This window comes from Ciconia boyciana, chromosome 2 (genome assembly GCF_034638445.1).
Source record: "Ciconia boyciana chromosome 2, ASM3463844v1, whole genome shotgun sequence".
Lineage (NCBI taxonomy): Eukaryota > Metazoa > Chordata > Aves > Ciconiiformes > Ciconiidae > Ciconia > Ciconia boyciana.
The window spans coordinates 73,493,737-73,506,902 of NC_132935.1; the positions used below are offsets into that span (position 1 = coordinate 73,493,737).

Sequence of the window (13,166 nt, forward strand, 5' to 3'; positions counted from 1 at the left end):
CAGAGAGGGGGGAGTAGGTCTGGGGAAGCTCTCCCCAGTGCTCAGCTCTGAGGTTGTCTCACCTATTCTGAACTACCCAGCTGACCTGGATGGTGTACACCTCTTGCCCAAACTGTCACAGCTGTTCTTTCTATTGGCACATCTTCTGGGTGGTGGTTCCCTTTCTGTAGTTACTGATGGTTCATCAGTGAAATTCACAAAGAGTAATAGCTGATGATGGAAGGCTGTTGCTGTAAGTTTAAAGGTTTTTACGAGTTGTAAAGAAAGTCACTGAACCTTAGTAAGCATCATCCATGTTACGTAGCAGTTTTTTTCCAAACCTGAAATTCATAGAATATCTAGTTCAGCGCTATTGTTTCCAGATGGGGATTCAGCATTGCAATTTAGATTTCACAGCCTAGAATAGAACTTACTGATAAGTGTAAACAAGTTCTAGCCTTAAAGGGTTCAAGCTGTTCTCTAACAATACAAAAAGGGATCATTCCTGTAAACAAAAAATGCCCAGGTAGTACTGTGGCTTTACTAATAAAGATTTTTTTTGTGTGTAGCTCTGTCTTATTTCTGCAAGAATCCTGTATGTCAGCTCTGAGGTCTTGACTTAAATGAAGTTCAAATGAGTCCTTCCTTACCCCCAGTTACAGGCTTCTTAAAGGTATGGCTACAAAGGAACTTCCAGCTTTGGCATTTGATGCAGTTTCTGAATAAACTTCCAAACTCATCCCTTTTCCCTTTTTTTTTTTCTCCTCAAAGGCCATTCCACTTGTGTAATGATTAGAAGCCCTGCAAAAAAAAAAAAATCTTTCAGACCTAGGATTGGTTTTGCAAGAGTCTTATGATCTCAGTTACTTGCTATTTACAATCTTTTCTTAGGGCAATGACAAATTTAAACTAGGACCAGTCATTTTTGTCAACTGCCAATTAAGGCCTTGTGTTCTGAATTTTGAGCTCTTTTGTAAAGATGGAATATCTAAGTTGTGACTTGGTTCTGAATATTCTCACCTGTATAAAAAAATTCTTAAGAAGAAAAGTGAGCAGGTTCAAGATACAGAACACAGATTTAATTTTTGAAAATAGGAATTGTTCATCATAAATCAGTCTTGTTCTCTTAAGGCTGAGGTGTGTGTAAGAGACAAAACTTCTCTGAACTTTTACCTGTCCAAACAGCTTGCTTGTAATTGTGGTGGTTCCTCCAAAGGTGACTGGACTTGTTGTTTTGGTCAGCTTACCGTTGTTGTGGCTCCTAAAGACATGTCAGGGAAGAATCCATCCCTCTTTCTGGCTTTAGATGGTCTTAGATTTTGAAGTATCTGGTTTTCATCAGGCATATTGCCTGGTAAAAAGGAATTTGTAGTACATAGTCCATAAAGAGTTCCTGACTTCTAATGAAGATCTGGAAGAGATCAAGCCCTCTTTGAAACTAATGGTTTACTAATACAAGTGAGAAATGTCTGGAAAAACATTACTAGATTTTCTGTTCGATCAGGTGATGATTAAGTCATTTATTTAGCTCTGAAACTTGTATCTGTAAATTAAATTATTGTTTATTAGAAGTATGTAATTAGTACATGTCTACAGTCCTTCAAAGGAAATATTTTTTTCATAGTTAACTGACAAAAGAGCACTGCAGTTTGAATTTTTAGCAATATGTATTAGTCATTTTGGGAGAATGTTGGTTTGTGTTGATATGAAAACTGCATGCTTTTGTCGGAAAACAGATTACTGTAAATGCAGAAACCTGAGAGAAGATGGTTAACTCTTCTTGGAAAGTCATCTTGGTACTTGCACACCAAGCTTGCCTGTCTTTGCATTTAGTGAGTTCCATAAAATATCTGTGGATCTAGTTAGCTGTTGCTGGATTTTTCTGCAGGAGAAAGGAGTACTTTATTTAGGTAAAATGTGTAATCAAGTAGTATATATTTGCTAATGAAATTTAAAAATTCAACTTCCATGAATTTGTGGGATTTGTACACCTGGATCCAGCTCACTGATGTGCTAAACTAGCATCTAACAGGAAGATCTGCAGATGTGGAAGATAAGTTTTCAGTTAATTTAGCTATTCAGTTTAACTGGTTTAGTCAAAGTTAAGAAACAACTGGGAGTATAAATGAAACAGGAAATTATTTTTTCTTCTAAATAGCAAATATGGTAGGATAAGACATTCACTCTTGAGAATGCTGAAAAACATGGTGGATAATAATTTTTTTTTAACCTATAGCTATATTCTGATAGCTTGCGTTTAATGATTTTAGGTATGTTGAACACTCATCATGTAATCATTTTCTAAGTGAACCTATATACTAATTGCTATACACTTAATAAAAATAGTTATGATAGCCTACATAATAAAACCAAGCTGAATATATAAAATTAAGCCCAACTAATTGCCTTATTGTATAGCATAACTTTATGTTGATTACCCCCAAAAGGCTCAAATTCTAGTTTAAAAGGTTATGCAATCACAAATCACAAGTTTTGATGCGGGTTCAAACCATGGGTTTAACCCATGGTTAAAACAAGCGCCTAAATCAGTTTGCTCAGGATCTGCTTGGGCATACTGATTCTATCAATTTTTTAGTGTATGAGTAGCTGGCTGGCACCTTCTAGTATATATCTCAACTTGCAGACAAGGGGAGTTTGATAAAAAGAAGGCACCTCAGTGGTGGGAGGATTTTCTCTGCTAAATGTTACTGTGTTAATGCAACTAGTGCAGTTGCTTCAGGTACTTGAAAATGAAAGTTTCTCAAGGAACACGTGTTTGTAACCAATTTAATGCTAAATGCAAACCAGCAAAATGTTTCACTTATTAGTCAGTATCTATTTTAAGTCTTAGTGTTTCAGCAAGGATGGAAGGCGTGGGCTTTTTTAAAATTTTATTTTTATTCTTTACATGGCTATTTGCTCTTGGCATAAGCTTTAATTACACTGTGCTGCCCTAGATTCAAATTAAAGGTAATTTGAAGCTAGGCTTATTACTGAGGGCTTTGGTGCCTTTATTTTAAAACACTTCCTGTTCCTCTGTTAAGATCTTAAATTACTATTTTTTTAAATTAAAATTTGTACTGAATTTGTAAAGTAGTAATATATTTCAAATTCAGTATTCGAGCATTTAAAACATTTCAGTTCAGGAGAAGAGTAAATGGGTATTTGTAAAGAAAATGTAGCATAGTTCTTTAATGTTTTAGTTTTTCACTACTTTTGTTTCAAAACCCAAATAATTAAAGAGTCTGGATTCCTTTTCTCCTCCCTCTCTCCCTCATCAGTTTGATCAGATATTTGATATTTAAGATTTCTTTGGTTTAAACATGTTAAGTGTTACTGTTTCCATTTTGAGTACTAATGTTAAACTCCAAAATGTAATTATGTTGACTAAAAATAATGTAAAACCACAAGAAATTATTTCTAAGCTGTAAATGCCCATGTCATTCTGTCAAAATAAAAATGTGGAAATAAATGTGAAGTTACAATTTTACTGTGATTTAATCGTTACTAAAATCCCTGTAAAGGCAAATTCATCTCTTCCTGAAAAGCTTGTGTGTGCAAGAACAATCTGGGATATAAATGTGTGGTGTTCCAGAATTTTAACAATAAAGTCAATTAGGACGTGATGATGGATAGATACAAACCCTTACTGTTTTTTCAAATGAATTGTGGTGTCTAAGAGTAGTGCTTAATGACTTCTGTTAAACTCCCAAATATGAAGATTTGTTTTGACTTCCAAAACCTGGTGGGTTTAGAACTCTGTTTTAAACAGGAACACTCCTACAGTGTAAAATAAAGTATAAACAAACAAAAGCAAGCATATAAGTAGTTACCAACATTTTATTTATTCTTAGTTCCAGAACCCATACAAAAACCACATGAAGGACCTGGAGAGATGGGGAAGCCTGTGGTCATTCCGAAAGAGGAGCAAGAAAAAATGAAAGAAATGTTTAAAATAAATCAATTTAATTTAATGGCAAGTGAAATGATTGCACTCAACAGATCTTTACCTGATGTCAGGTTAGAAGGGTAAGTGCTTTATGTTGTATTAAAAATGTACTCTACTTAAATGAAGAATGTGCAAAGAGTGATCTAAAACAAGAGTTCAGTTCTGTAAGATATTACTGTTGAAGTGAAAAGTAGGAGGATTTCTTGTATATATGGTACGTACTTGTAAAATAAGATTGAACCGCAGAAACCAGTTTTCTTCAGTGTTATTTAACTTTGAATCTGATTACAAGTATGAAGCCTGTTTGGGGAATAGAAATTAATTTGGTTGAAGGAAAACAAAGTTAACTTAAGACTTGGCATTTCAGGAAAAAATTACTTATTTGAAAAATTCATGCACTGCTTGTAATGAGGCAGACTAAAATTCTGCATTATATGAAATAGAAAAGATTTGATGATGAGAATGAAATACTTTAAAAATTTCTTACCTAATGAAATGTGCAAAGCCTCATTTAGATTGCATTATAATGTTTTCTGATATTCGCCTGGTTTGTTTCTGATCTTGCCTCTGAAATATTGATCTTTTCAGAGCTATTTGAGTGGTAAGTAATTAAAAAGAAAATGGTAGCCTTGTTTTAAATAAAACTAAGCTTGCTTTACTCTCCTGGGGCTACTCTGACGGGGTAGCTGATGACTCCCCCCACCCCCAACCCCTCTGGTTTATGTAAAGGGACTCTCAAGTTAAATAAAGCTCATGAAACAAGATTTTCCCAATCAATTATCTGCATTCTCTCTTGCAAGAATCAGATGCTATAGAAACCCCATTTCTTTAGAAGCTCTGCTGTTGCTTCTGTATACACAAGGCCTAGCTGCTGGATTAATTTGTTTTCATTTCCTACCTCAGAAGGTAACATTAGAAGAATGAGATGAAGCTCTGACCACTTTTCATTTTTAATGAGTGGTAAAGAGCTAGGTATCTTCATCTATTGTATTGAATGTGATTCTATGTAGCACGTGAGTTCCTGGTAGTGCTGGTGTTCTTAATTGAACCATATATATTTCAAAATATGATTTCATAAGTTTGAATTAATGTAACTTTTCAATTGATTTTCAGATATATTATTAGTCAGATTTTATGGTCACTACTTGCCTGTTTCTCAGTATAGTGGAAGAATGCAAATCATGAACTTGCAGGATTTTCTTTGAAAACTGACAGATGTTGTTTGGGGTTATCCTTTTCTCTCGCATTATTGCTCTGATTGTGGTTATAACTTGGCAGTGGGATCTCTTGGCATTCATACAGATTCATGGGTAGTGTCTGCCCCTTGTATCACACTCTCTATAGGATAAGACATTGCCTCACTGTAAAGTGGTGACTTCCACTGGTTAAGAACTTGTAGTTAGCATTCTCAACTTGTTTTAGCTGCAAGGAAAATAATGAGTTTCATTGGAGACTTTTGTCAAAGCTGGGATGCTAATTTGGGGTGATTTCTGTGGTGGTTTTTCTGGAAGAGCTGAATGGAAGGAATTAACTATCATTTCCCCAAAGTTTTGTTACAACAGTTGGTTATTTGGAAGGTAAACATGAGTAGTTTTTCATTATGACCCTGGAAGTATGGAAGAAACTAAATAACATCATCTGTTTATCAGCATTCATGTTGGTAAACTTGCATGTGTATATTCTACCATTTTTATAGTGTAAGTACAAAGATAAGAAAATAAATTTGTGGATCTAAAAAGTCGACTTAATTGTAAGCTTTGTGAAGTCTAGACTTTGAATTAACCAAACATGGAAAGAGACGTTGTTATAAACTATTAAAAATTTATTACCTAAGCATCACTCAAGCTTTTCCAGACAAATGAAATTACAATTTTAAAATCAAGTTGAGCTATAGGGATTTTTTGTCTTGCCCACTTGGCTATGCTCTGCAGTTATTGTGTTTCATGCATTATAAATTTAGTAATGTTGTATTTGTTTCTCTTTTCCATTTGTATGGACACAAATACTGTCACTATACTACGTGTGTGCAAGTGGAATCTTAGAATAAAATTTTAGGTAAGGTCTCAGGGCAAAGTTGGACTTTCTGTTTTTGTAAATTGTTGCCAACAATTTTAACACTTGCTGTGTGCATTTTTAGTAGATTTTGAGAGAAAAATAGTCCCCCAAAAGCTCTTCCTCTTGTCATCTTTTCAGTATGTACTGTATAAGGTCATACTAATTAAGAAGTTGGGGAGTGTGTTAACATTTCCCCAGCAAATTTGAGAACAATACTGTGTTTACAATGCAAGGCTATCTTAATCTGTACGTGTGGATTAATATTACTTTCTAAGAACACTGTAGCCATTTTCAGAATTGTGAAAACTATAAATATGCTCTGGTGTTTTATGTATGGCTTATGAAAGCATTTATCTGATTAGTGAAAATACTCACATGATAAGAAACACTTTCTGCTGCATTAGTAGAGTTGCTTCTGTTATAACTTGTTCTATCTATATCCCTGCTAATAGGGAAATAGTTTGGGGAGAAGGAGAATGGGTAATTTCTAATCATTCCTTACCACATTTATGTGCTTACAGCACAGCTGCCAGTAGCACTTTCAATCAAGGTTTTGAAAAAGCGGGATATGTGCAAAGACACACTTAGCTGTTCAACCATGTAGTTATTTCCTTCACAGGTTTTGTGGGCTGCTTCCTTTAATGTGGTGTGGGGGGAAGATGTGACTATTTCACGTCTTATAATTCTCTGGTATGTCGGTTCTTCTGAAGTGCAGAAGTCTGAAAGTGTTCCCTAACAGTTAATGATTCAAAAGCTGGTGGAATTAAGTGTGCCAGGACCAGTTTGCCACATATATTTAATGGGGATTGCATAACCTGTCAGCTGGAGAGCAGCTTTTGAAGTAGTCTACGTTATCCTTCACATTAATTTCTGGTTCTGCCAAAACCCTCTGTCACCTGTGGGAAGGCAAGCATGTTTGCGTACCTGCTCGGTCCTCGAGGCAGCGAATACCTTCGTGGGTTACGTGTTCTGTCTTGCACGTCTGCTTCCGGGGGCTCATAGGTTAATCTCTACAGATGACCCACTTAGGGCAACATGTTTATGTTTTGGCCTAGAAATTCTGTTTCCTTACTAAAAGAACAAAAATGTGAGCTCTTTTAATAACTCCTAGGCACTTCTGCAGCTCAGGGAACTCCTCAGTACAAGACATCTACAGCAGTTGAAATCTGTGTTCTGCTGAGCTGTGCCCCAGTTGTATTAACAGGTTTATATTTATTTTTATTATTTGGCACAAAATTACTGAGAAACATAGATGCCTTTAAAATCATTGACATGCCTGAATTGCTAGTCACTTTGTGTCTGCAAGCAGGAACATTATTCTACTTATTCTTTTTGTTGTCCCAATTAAATGATTTGCTTAACAGAAAAAAATAAACTAGAAGTAATTCTCTTAGCCTGGATACTTCCCTGAATCTGGACTGGGGCATGTTAGTATAACTAATATAATGACAGTGCCACAACCTCTGGAGGGATGTTGCAGGGGTACAAGCAGCTGGGGATAGCAGGTTGGTTTTAAGTTGTTAATAGAATAATTATTGTAAGTGCATCTTATTCTGATCTGTGAATCAGTCATCGAAGTGGGAGTTGATTCATAGTTGCCAGGAAAATACGCAGCTGTGGGCTTGACATGACAGCAAAGAGTAAAAGATGGGTGATTAGGAACATGCGTCTTGCCTTGGTTTTGCTGAAGATGAGGGAGGCAATGAATGAAATAGGTGTCAATGACTAAAAATAGGTGTTCAGCTGTGCCTATGTGTCTTAGACTGGTATTCAGCCTGGAAAGTGGTGTGGTTAAATGCATGAAATTCGTAGGGGTGGTATGACTTGGTTTAGCTCTCAATCTGAGGTGACTTGGAAGCTGCTTTGTAAAATGAAGATGAGTACTGTGTTCTAAGGCTGAGCTTTCCAGGCTGTAGTCATTATTTAATAATTTGTGGGATATATAAAACATTTAAGGAGACATTTGGGTCCTGGTGTGAAAGTTTAAACTCAATTCTGACTTTTTTTACACTAGAAAAGGATCTTAAAACACTCTTCTTTTCCAGGCACAAGTGGTCAAGGCTGGAAACAATGGAGGCATAGCTGGGACAGAATAATGTTGTTCATGTAAGCTCTGGTCCCGACTGGAGCTTGTGATACAGCCCTAGGAGAGTGTCATATTTTGCAGGATGTTATTTTGTGGAAAGGTGATGGGCTTCCCCAAGCAGACCTGCAGCAAGGAGGTGTGTGGATAGCTTTGAGATACCTTGGCAACCCTCTCTCCAAGGCTGCAGTTTCTGTAGAACTTGGCATAAAAGATCTTCCATGTAATTTTGTTCCTTAGTTGGTAGAATTTTGCCAGAATTAAGGATATCGGACATCTTATTATACCTCAGTTAGTTCTGCATAACGTTTGGGATCTTTTAACTGTCCTTTTCTCAAACTTTCTGTATTCAAGAAGTATGTATGTTGGGTTTTGAGTGGTATAGATTGTGTTAGGGTATAACCAGAGTTCTTTAGCCAGATGGCCCTTCATACTTGAGTGAACTGGGTCTAAATTCATACAAACTATGACTTCAGCCACTTAATAGAAGAATAAGATGCGGATCTCTAACTAAGACCTTAATGTTTAAATGCTACAGTAATGTGGTCAGTTTAAGTTATTATTGAAGGCTTTTTTACTGAATCAAACTACCCTGCTCAGTTCCTGCTGCCAAGCTTACTTTCATAGTTGGGAGGAAGTAGACTTTTTTTTTCTGGGGTTAAAAGCCATTCTTCTGCATCTAATTTACATAAATGTTGTGGAGTTTATAGCAATTATGCTGGGCTCCTTTCTGAGTAAGTCCTTCATATGACTAATTCTGTCATCTCTTTGCTTAGAAAGAACTGTTTAGATTTAGGCTTTAGATTTAGGCACTGTTATGTAGATGATACAATAGAATGCTTTTCAGTTATGGGACTGCAATCTGGTTTTCATAGGTGTGCTTTAAAAATGTATTGTTGATTTTAAGCCTGAAAAATACATGTGAGAATACACTGGAATTTGGACTTTTAACTTCGGAAAACAAATTGATTTGCTGTATACTTTAAGAGACTACAGCTGAATCATAATAGGACACATAAAATTTACACACTCCCTGTGTGAGGAAAATAGTTTGAGTAAACCTATTCATGGTAAAACTAGTAAAGGCACAAGTGCAAGACCATGCTTTCAGAACTCAAATGTGTGACATTTTATGGGTTTTTTTTAAATGGCAGCACTTGAAGTATTTGCTTCGATGTGAGGCTTGTGAAGGTGTGCTCTCCTTTCTTTTAATTATTTTAATTCAGGAGGAGAGCTAAGGGGGTAGTTTTGTACTACATATAATCTGGTGTAAATGTGGACTGCAGCCAAAAGAAGTTTTCTCACTGCTTCTGTTGATACTGATCTGACAATTGTGTGGCCTTGGCATTCACTGACTGGATGGAGGATTGCACACCAAAAAGGGGGAAAAAAGTGTATTTTGTTGAATCAGCCAGCTGAAGCAACACACCCTGCATCTGTATGATTACCAGATCTGGTGCAAAGAAGGGAATGGGACAAAACTGTAATGGTGAAAAGTGGGACTATTGCTTTTCGCAGCAGCCCACAGTTGCACCGGATTAGGTGGAACATGGGGGGGGGGACTTTCTTTACAGAAGGTGTGTATTAAAATCCCCATAAGGTCCTGAGGATTTAAATAGCTCCATACATTTGTGATATGCTTTGTGAACTTTTGGTATTCATTTAGCTCAGGTCATAGTGATGTAAAAGATCATAAAAAAGAGCAAAGTTGTCAACATAGGTGGGGAAGACTTCAGAATTTTATTCAACTTTTTGTTACAAGCAAGAAATCCAGGCTGTTAATTAACCTTGCATCTGTAAAGGAAATCTACTGATCTGATGACCAGCAATGTAACTTTCAGCAATGTCATGCTGGAAGTCTGAAAGTCTGTGAGGTATTAAAGACTTTACAATTCTTTCAAGCAGGAATGTTTTTTCATCTGGCTTTTGTGGTGCATATATCTTGTTACTGGCCCACTGTAGAATCAACATTTGGAAATGTTCTTGTTCACGTTGACTTAATGAGTTGGCTGGAAGAAATTACCTATAAATCTTTTTCCTAGAGAAAGTTGAGGGGGGAAAAAAGTCACTTTAAAAATCAGCTTGCTTCCTGTAAACTGTTTTTTTATATATTGACATATATATACACACATATATATGCATACATATATACGTGTGTGTCTATATATACACACAAACACTTGGCAATCTCATTCTTAGTTACAAGTGTCTTCCCTTTTTGATGAGCAGCCATATCCTGAACTTCATTCAAACTGATAGGTGAAGTATGGAAAATAATTTGGCTAGAGAACTTAAGGTTCAATTTCAGTCTTTGAGGACAGAATTGTTTTTGCTTCTGTCAAGAGATGCTTTCCTGTGATCACTTTCAGGACAAGGAAAATTGTCAATTGCAGCTGATTATTTTTGTGAAATTCTGCTTGAATTCTGTAACCACAATGGTTTTAAGGACCATTTTGGATTTTGTTTCCAGGGTCTAAAGAAGATTTCTACTTGACTCATGAGATAATGCGACCTTTCTTATATCCAAATCTTTGAGATCAGAAGAAAGGAAAATTTCATACTCTTGATGTCAGGTAAATTACATAATACTATTGAAGGCAGATACTAAGCAGGCTGGATGGAAGTGTTTAAATAAGAAGGGATTTGCCTGCATTGAGGTCACCTGTTCAGACAGATTAATTTGAGTTGTGATATGAATTACAGAAATGAAGACCTCTTTCTAAACCAAATTGTTCTGATTTGATTGCAAGAAGCAGCTTCAGGGGTAGTGTGAAGTCTTTTTTGCAACCTTATCTGCAGTGCTTTCTCTTTGTGCGGCCACAAGTTAAAACTGTGGTTGTATGCGAAGTCTGTGTAGCGAAAAGTGGTTTGGCATGTTACGACAGTCAGTGATTCCATCTTTCTTAGAAGTATTGCTTTTAGCCCTTTTAGCTGTGTTGTTTCTGTGTGAAAATTTGATCTTTATCCAGCTCGATTGTCTTCAATTTGAAGGCTTGGTGTATTCTTAACATTTTTGTCAGAAGCAGATTTATTAACACCCTTGTTCATAATGATATCATGAGGCTGCTGCTCATATCCAGGAAAGATGAAGTCAGTGTTTACCAGAAGCACACCACTTGACTTGAATGCTGGTAGTTTTTGCTGTAGTGTTTTGACACTTTCTCTGCCACCCCTGCTACAGGGCGTTATCCTCTGATGGAAATGTAGGTCAGTCTCAGCAGCTTCAGGGTGACTGAGTTTTACTTCAAAACTGTTTTCATCCATGATTTAAGCAGAGAGGAGTTTTTGTGTTGGGCATAGCTGTGCCTCAGCTTTGTTACATTAACTTTATTGCAGGCTATAACTTACGGCAAATGGACATCTAAACAATGGAGTACTGACATTTTATGGCACTGCAGCGACATTAATCAGATATCAGTAATTAAAGAGGTTTCATGAGAGGAGTTCAGATTTTCTGATATTCTCTGCCGATCTGACATTAACTTTGGTAACCTCAACAGAAAATAAATGTGTATTTTCAAGTCTAAGGATACCAGTGCTTACTTCCCAGAGACTCCAATATATTTTAATACTGAAGAGTATGCTGTTTGTACTACATCAGTAATATTAAACATATTTATTACAGGGGCTGTGCTGTGTAGCATTTCTTCAAAACTTCAGCTTTAACCTGATTTTCAGCAAGACTTGGATTACTCCTTCATCAAATTTAAGTTCTGGGATGCAGTTTGTTTATAACTGCTGTTTGTAGTTTGCAAGATAAAAGATAGTACTAAATTTGTAAGATTACTAAATATGTTTCCCTCCCTGCCCCAATCCGTTGCTAGTACAGCTTTCAAAAATGCATCAGCACTGCGTTATCGTACTGCACGTACAAGCTCCGGTCTGAGCTCCACTGGGATTTCCCAACTGAACTGCTTGGTGCACAGGAGACACTTTTGCTTGTGTTCCATCTCTGTCCTTTATCAGAGTACTCTGCGCTGTGTGCACTGGCCTAGAAAACAAGGATTGCATATGTATTTTACTGCTGTTGATGTTTTTGAGCCACTGTAAATTATTGGTCATGCCTTGTTCCTATGAAAGGCTGGTGGAATCTGGGAATAAAATTGGTATCAGGTATAGCAAATCATGGTTCAGGTAGTGTCTGAGTCTATTCCTTTTTGTGATTAGGTAAGCATGAGTGGCCTTGTTTTGAAAATTCCATATTTAAAAGAAAAACGTTCCAATGTTACTTGTCCTCTTCATTGCTCCTCTGTAGAGAATAAGCTGTTGGCAGCATCAGAAGGGGTAGAGATCTGCCCTGTAGTATGTAGAAATTCAGCATTTATTTCTAATGCAGTATATAATTATGACATAATCTTTCTAGAAAATTACCTAAATTTTTTTTTTCATGTTTTGCCTCAGTGAATGAGATTTTCCTCACTGTGTCTCACTGCATAAACATTATGGTAGTGTATGATTGATTTCCCCTACCCTGTTTGTAGCTTTTTTGTGGATGTGATTCTTTAGCCTATGAAACAGAAGTATTTAAGAGCTATCAGGATATTAAATCCTGTTTTTACATTACTTTCAGAAATGATTTAGTGTGACTTTGAAGGGTGTTCAAACAGATCACTGCTAACATTGTATATATTTGTCTTTCAAGATATGACAATATTACACATGTAGCAGTCAATTTTGGGGTTTAGGAATAATTTCTAAGTAAATTGATTCATGAATACAATTTCAAGGTATTGATAAAATGCCAGGTGCTATTCTGTAATATGATGGCTGCACAGTTGCATTTTTTTAAGGTAATATTTGAAGTGTTTGTGAAAGTCCCAACAGTAAACTGAAAGAGGTGGCATGGGGGTAGCGAAGGGTGCTGTCCTGAGTTCCTGGCATCTCTGCGTCTCGGCTGCTGATGGCTACAGTGGGTAAGCCCGATCTCTGAGTTGGGCACTGAGCAGAGCAGATAGGTATCAGAGGAATTTCACCTTCTGAGGAATTCAAATGAAGGATCTTGTAAGATGGCCTGGTAGATTTCTTCTGTCCTTGCAGTGGTGAAGTATGTTTTTCTCATTCCTTCACTGGCATGAGAGAAGAGAGAGGCTTCTAGTTCTG

The 13,166-nt window shown here is 36.6% G+C and overlaps 1 protein-coding gene across 2 annotated transcripts in view; it reads left to right on the forward strand.

The window, feature by feature from the left end:
- GALNT1 (polypeptide N-acetylgalactosaminyltransferase 1) overlaps nucleotides 1–13,166 on the forward strand; it is a 91,202-nt gene that overhangs the window by 47,576 nt on the left and 30,460 nt on the right. The window contains exon 4 of one of the 2 annotated variants that reach the window (XM_072852974.1): nucleotides 3,834–4,008. In XM_072852974.1, the coding sequence (XP_072709075.1) occupies nucleotides 3,834–4,008 (175 nt within the window). Of the gene's footprint in view, nucleotides 1–3,833; nucleotides 4,009–10,621; nucleotides 10,640–13,166 lie in introns of those variants that run through there. The other variant, XM_072852975.1, reaches the window with a different exon arrangement.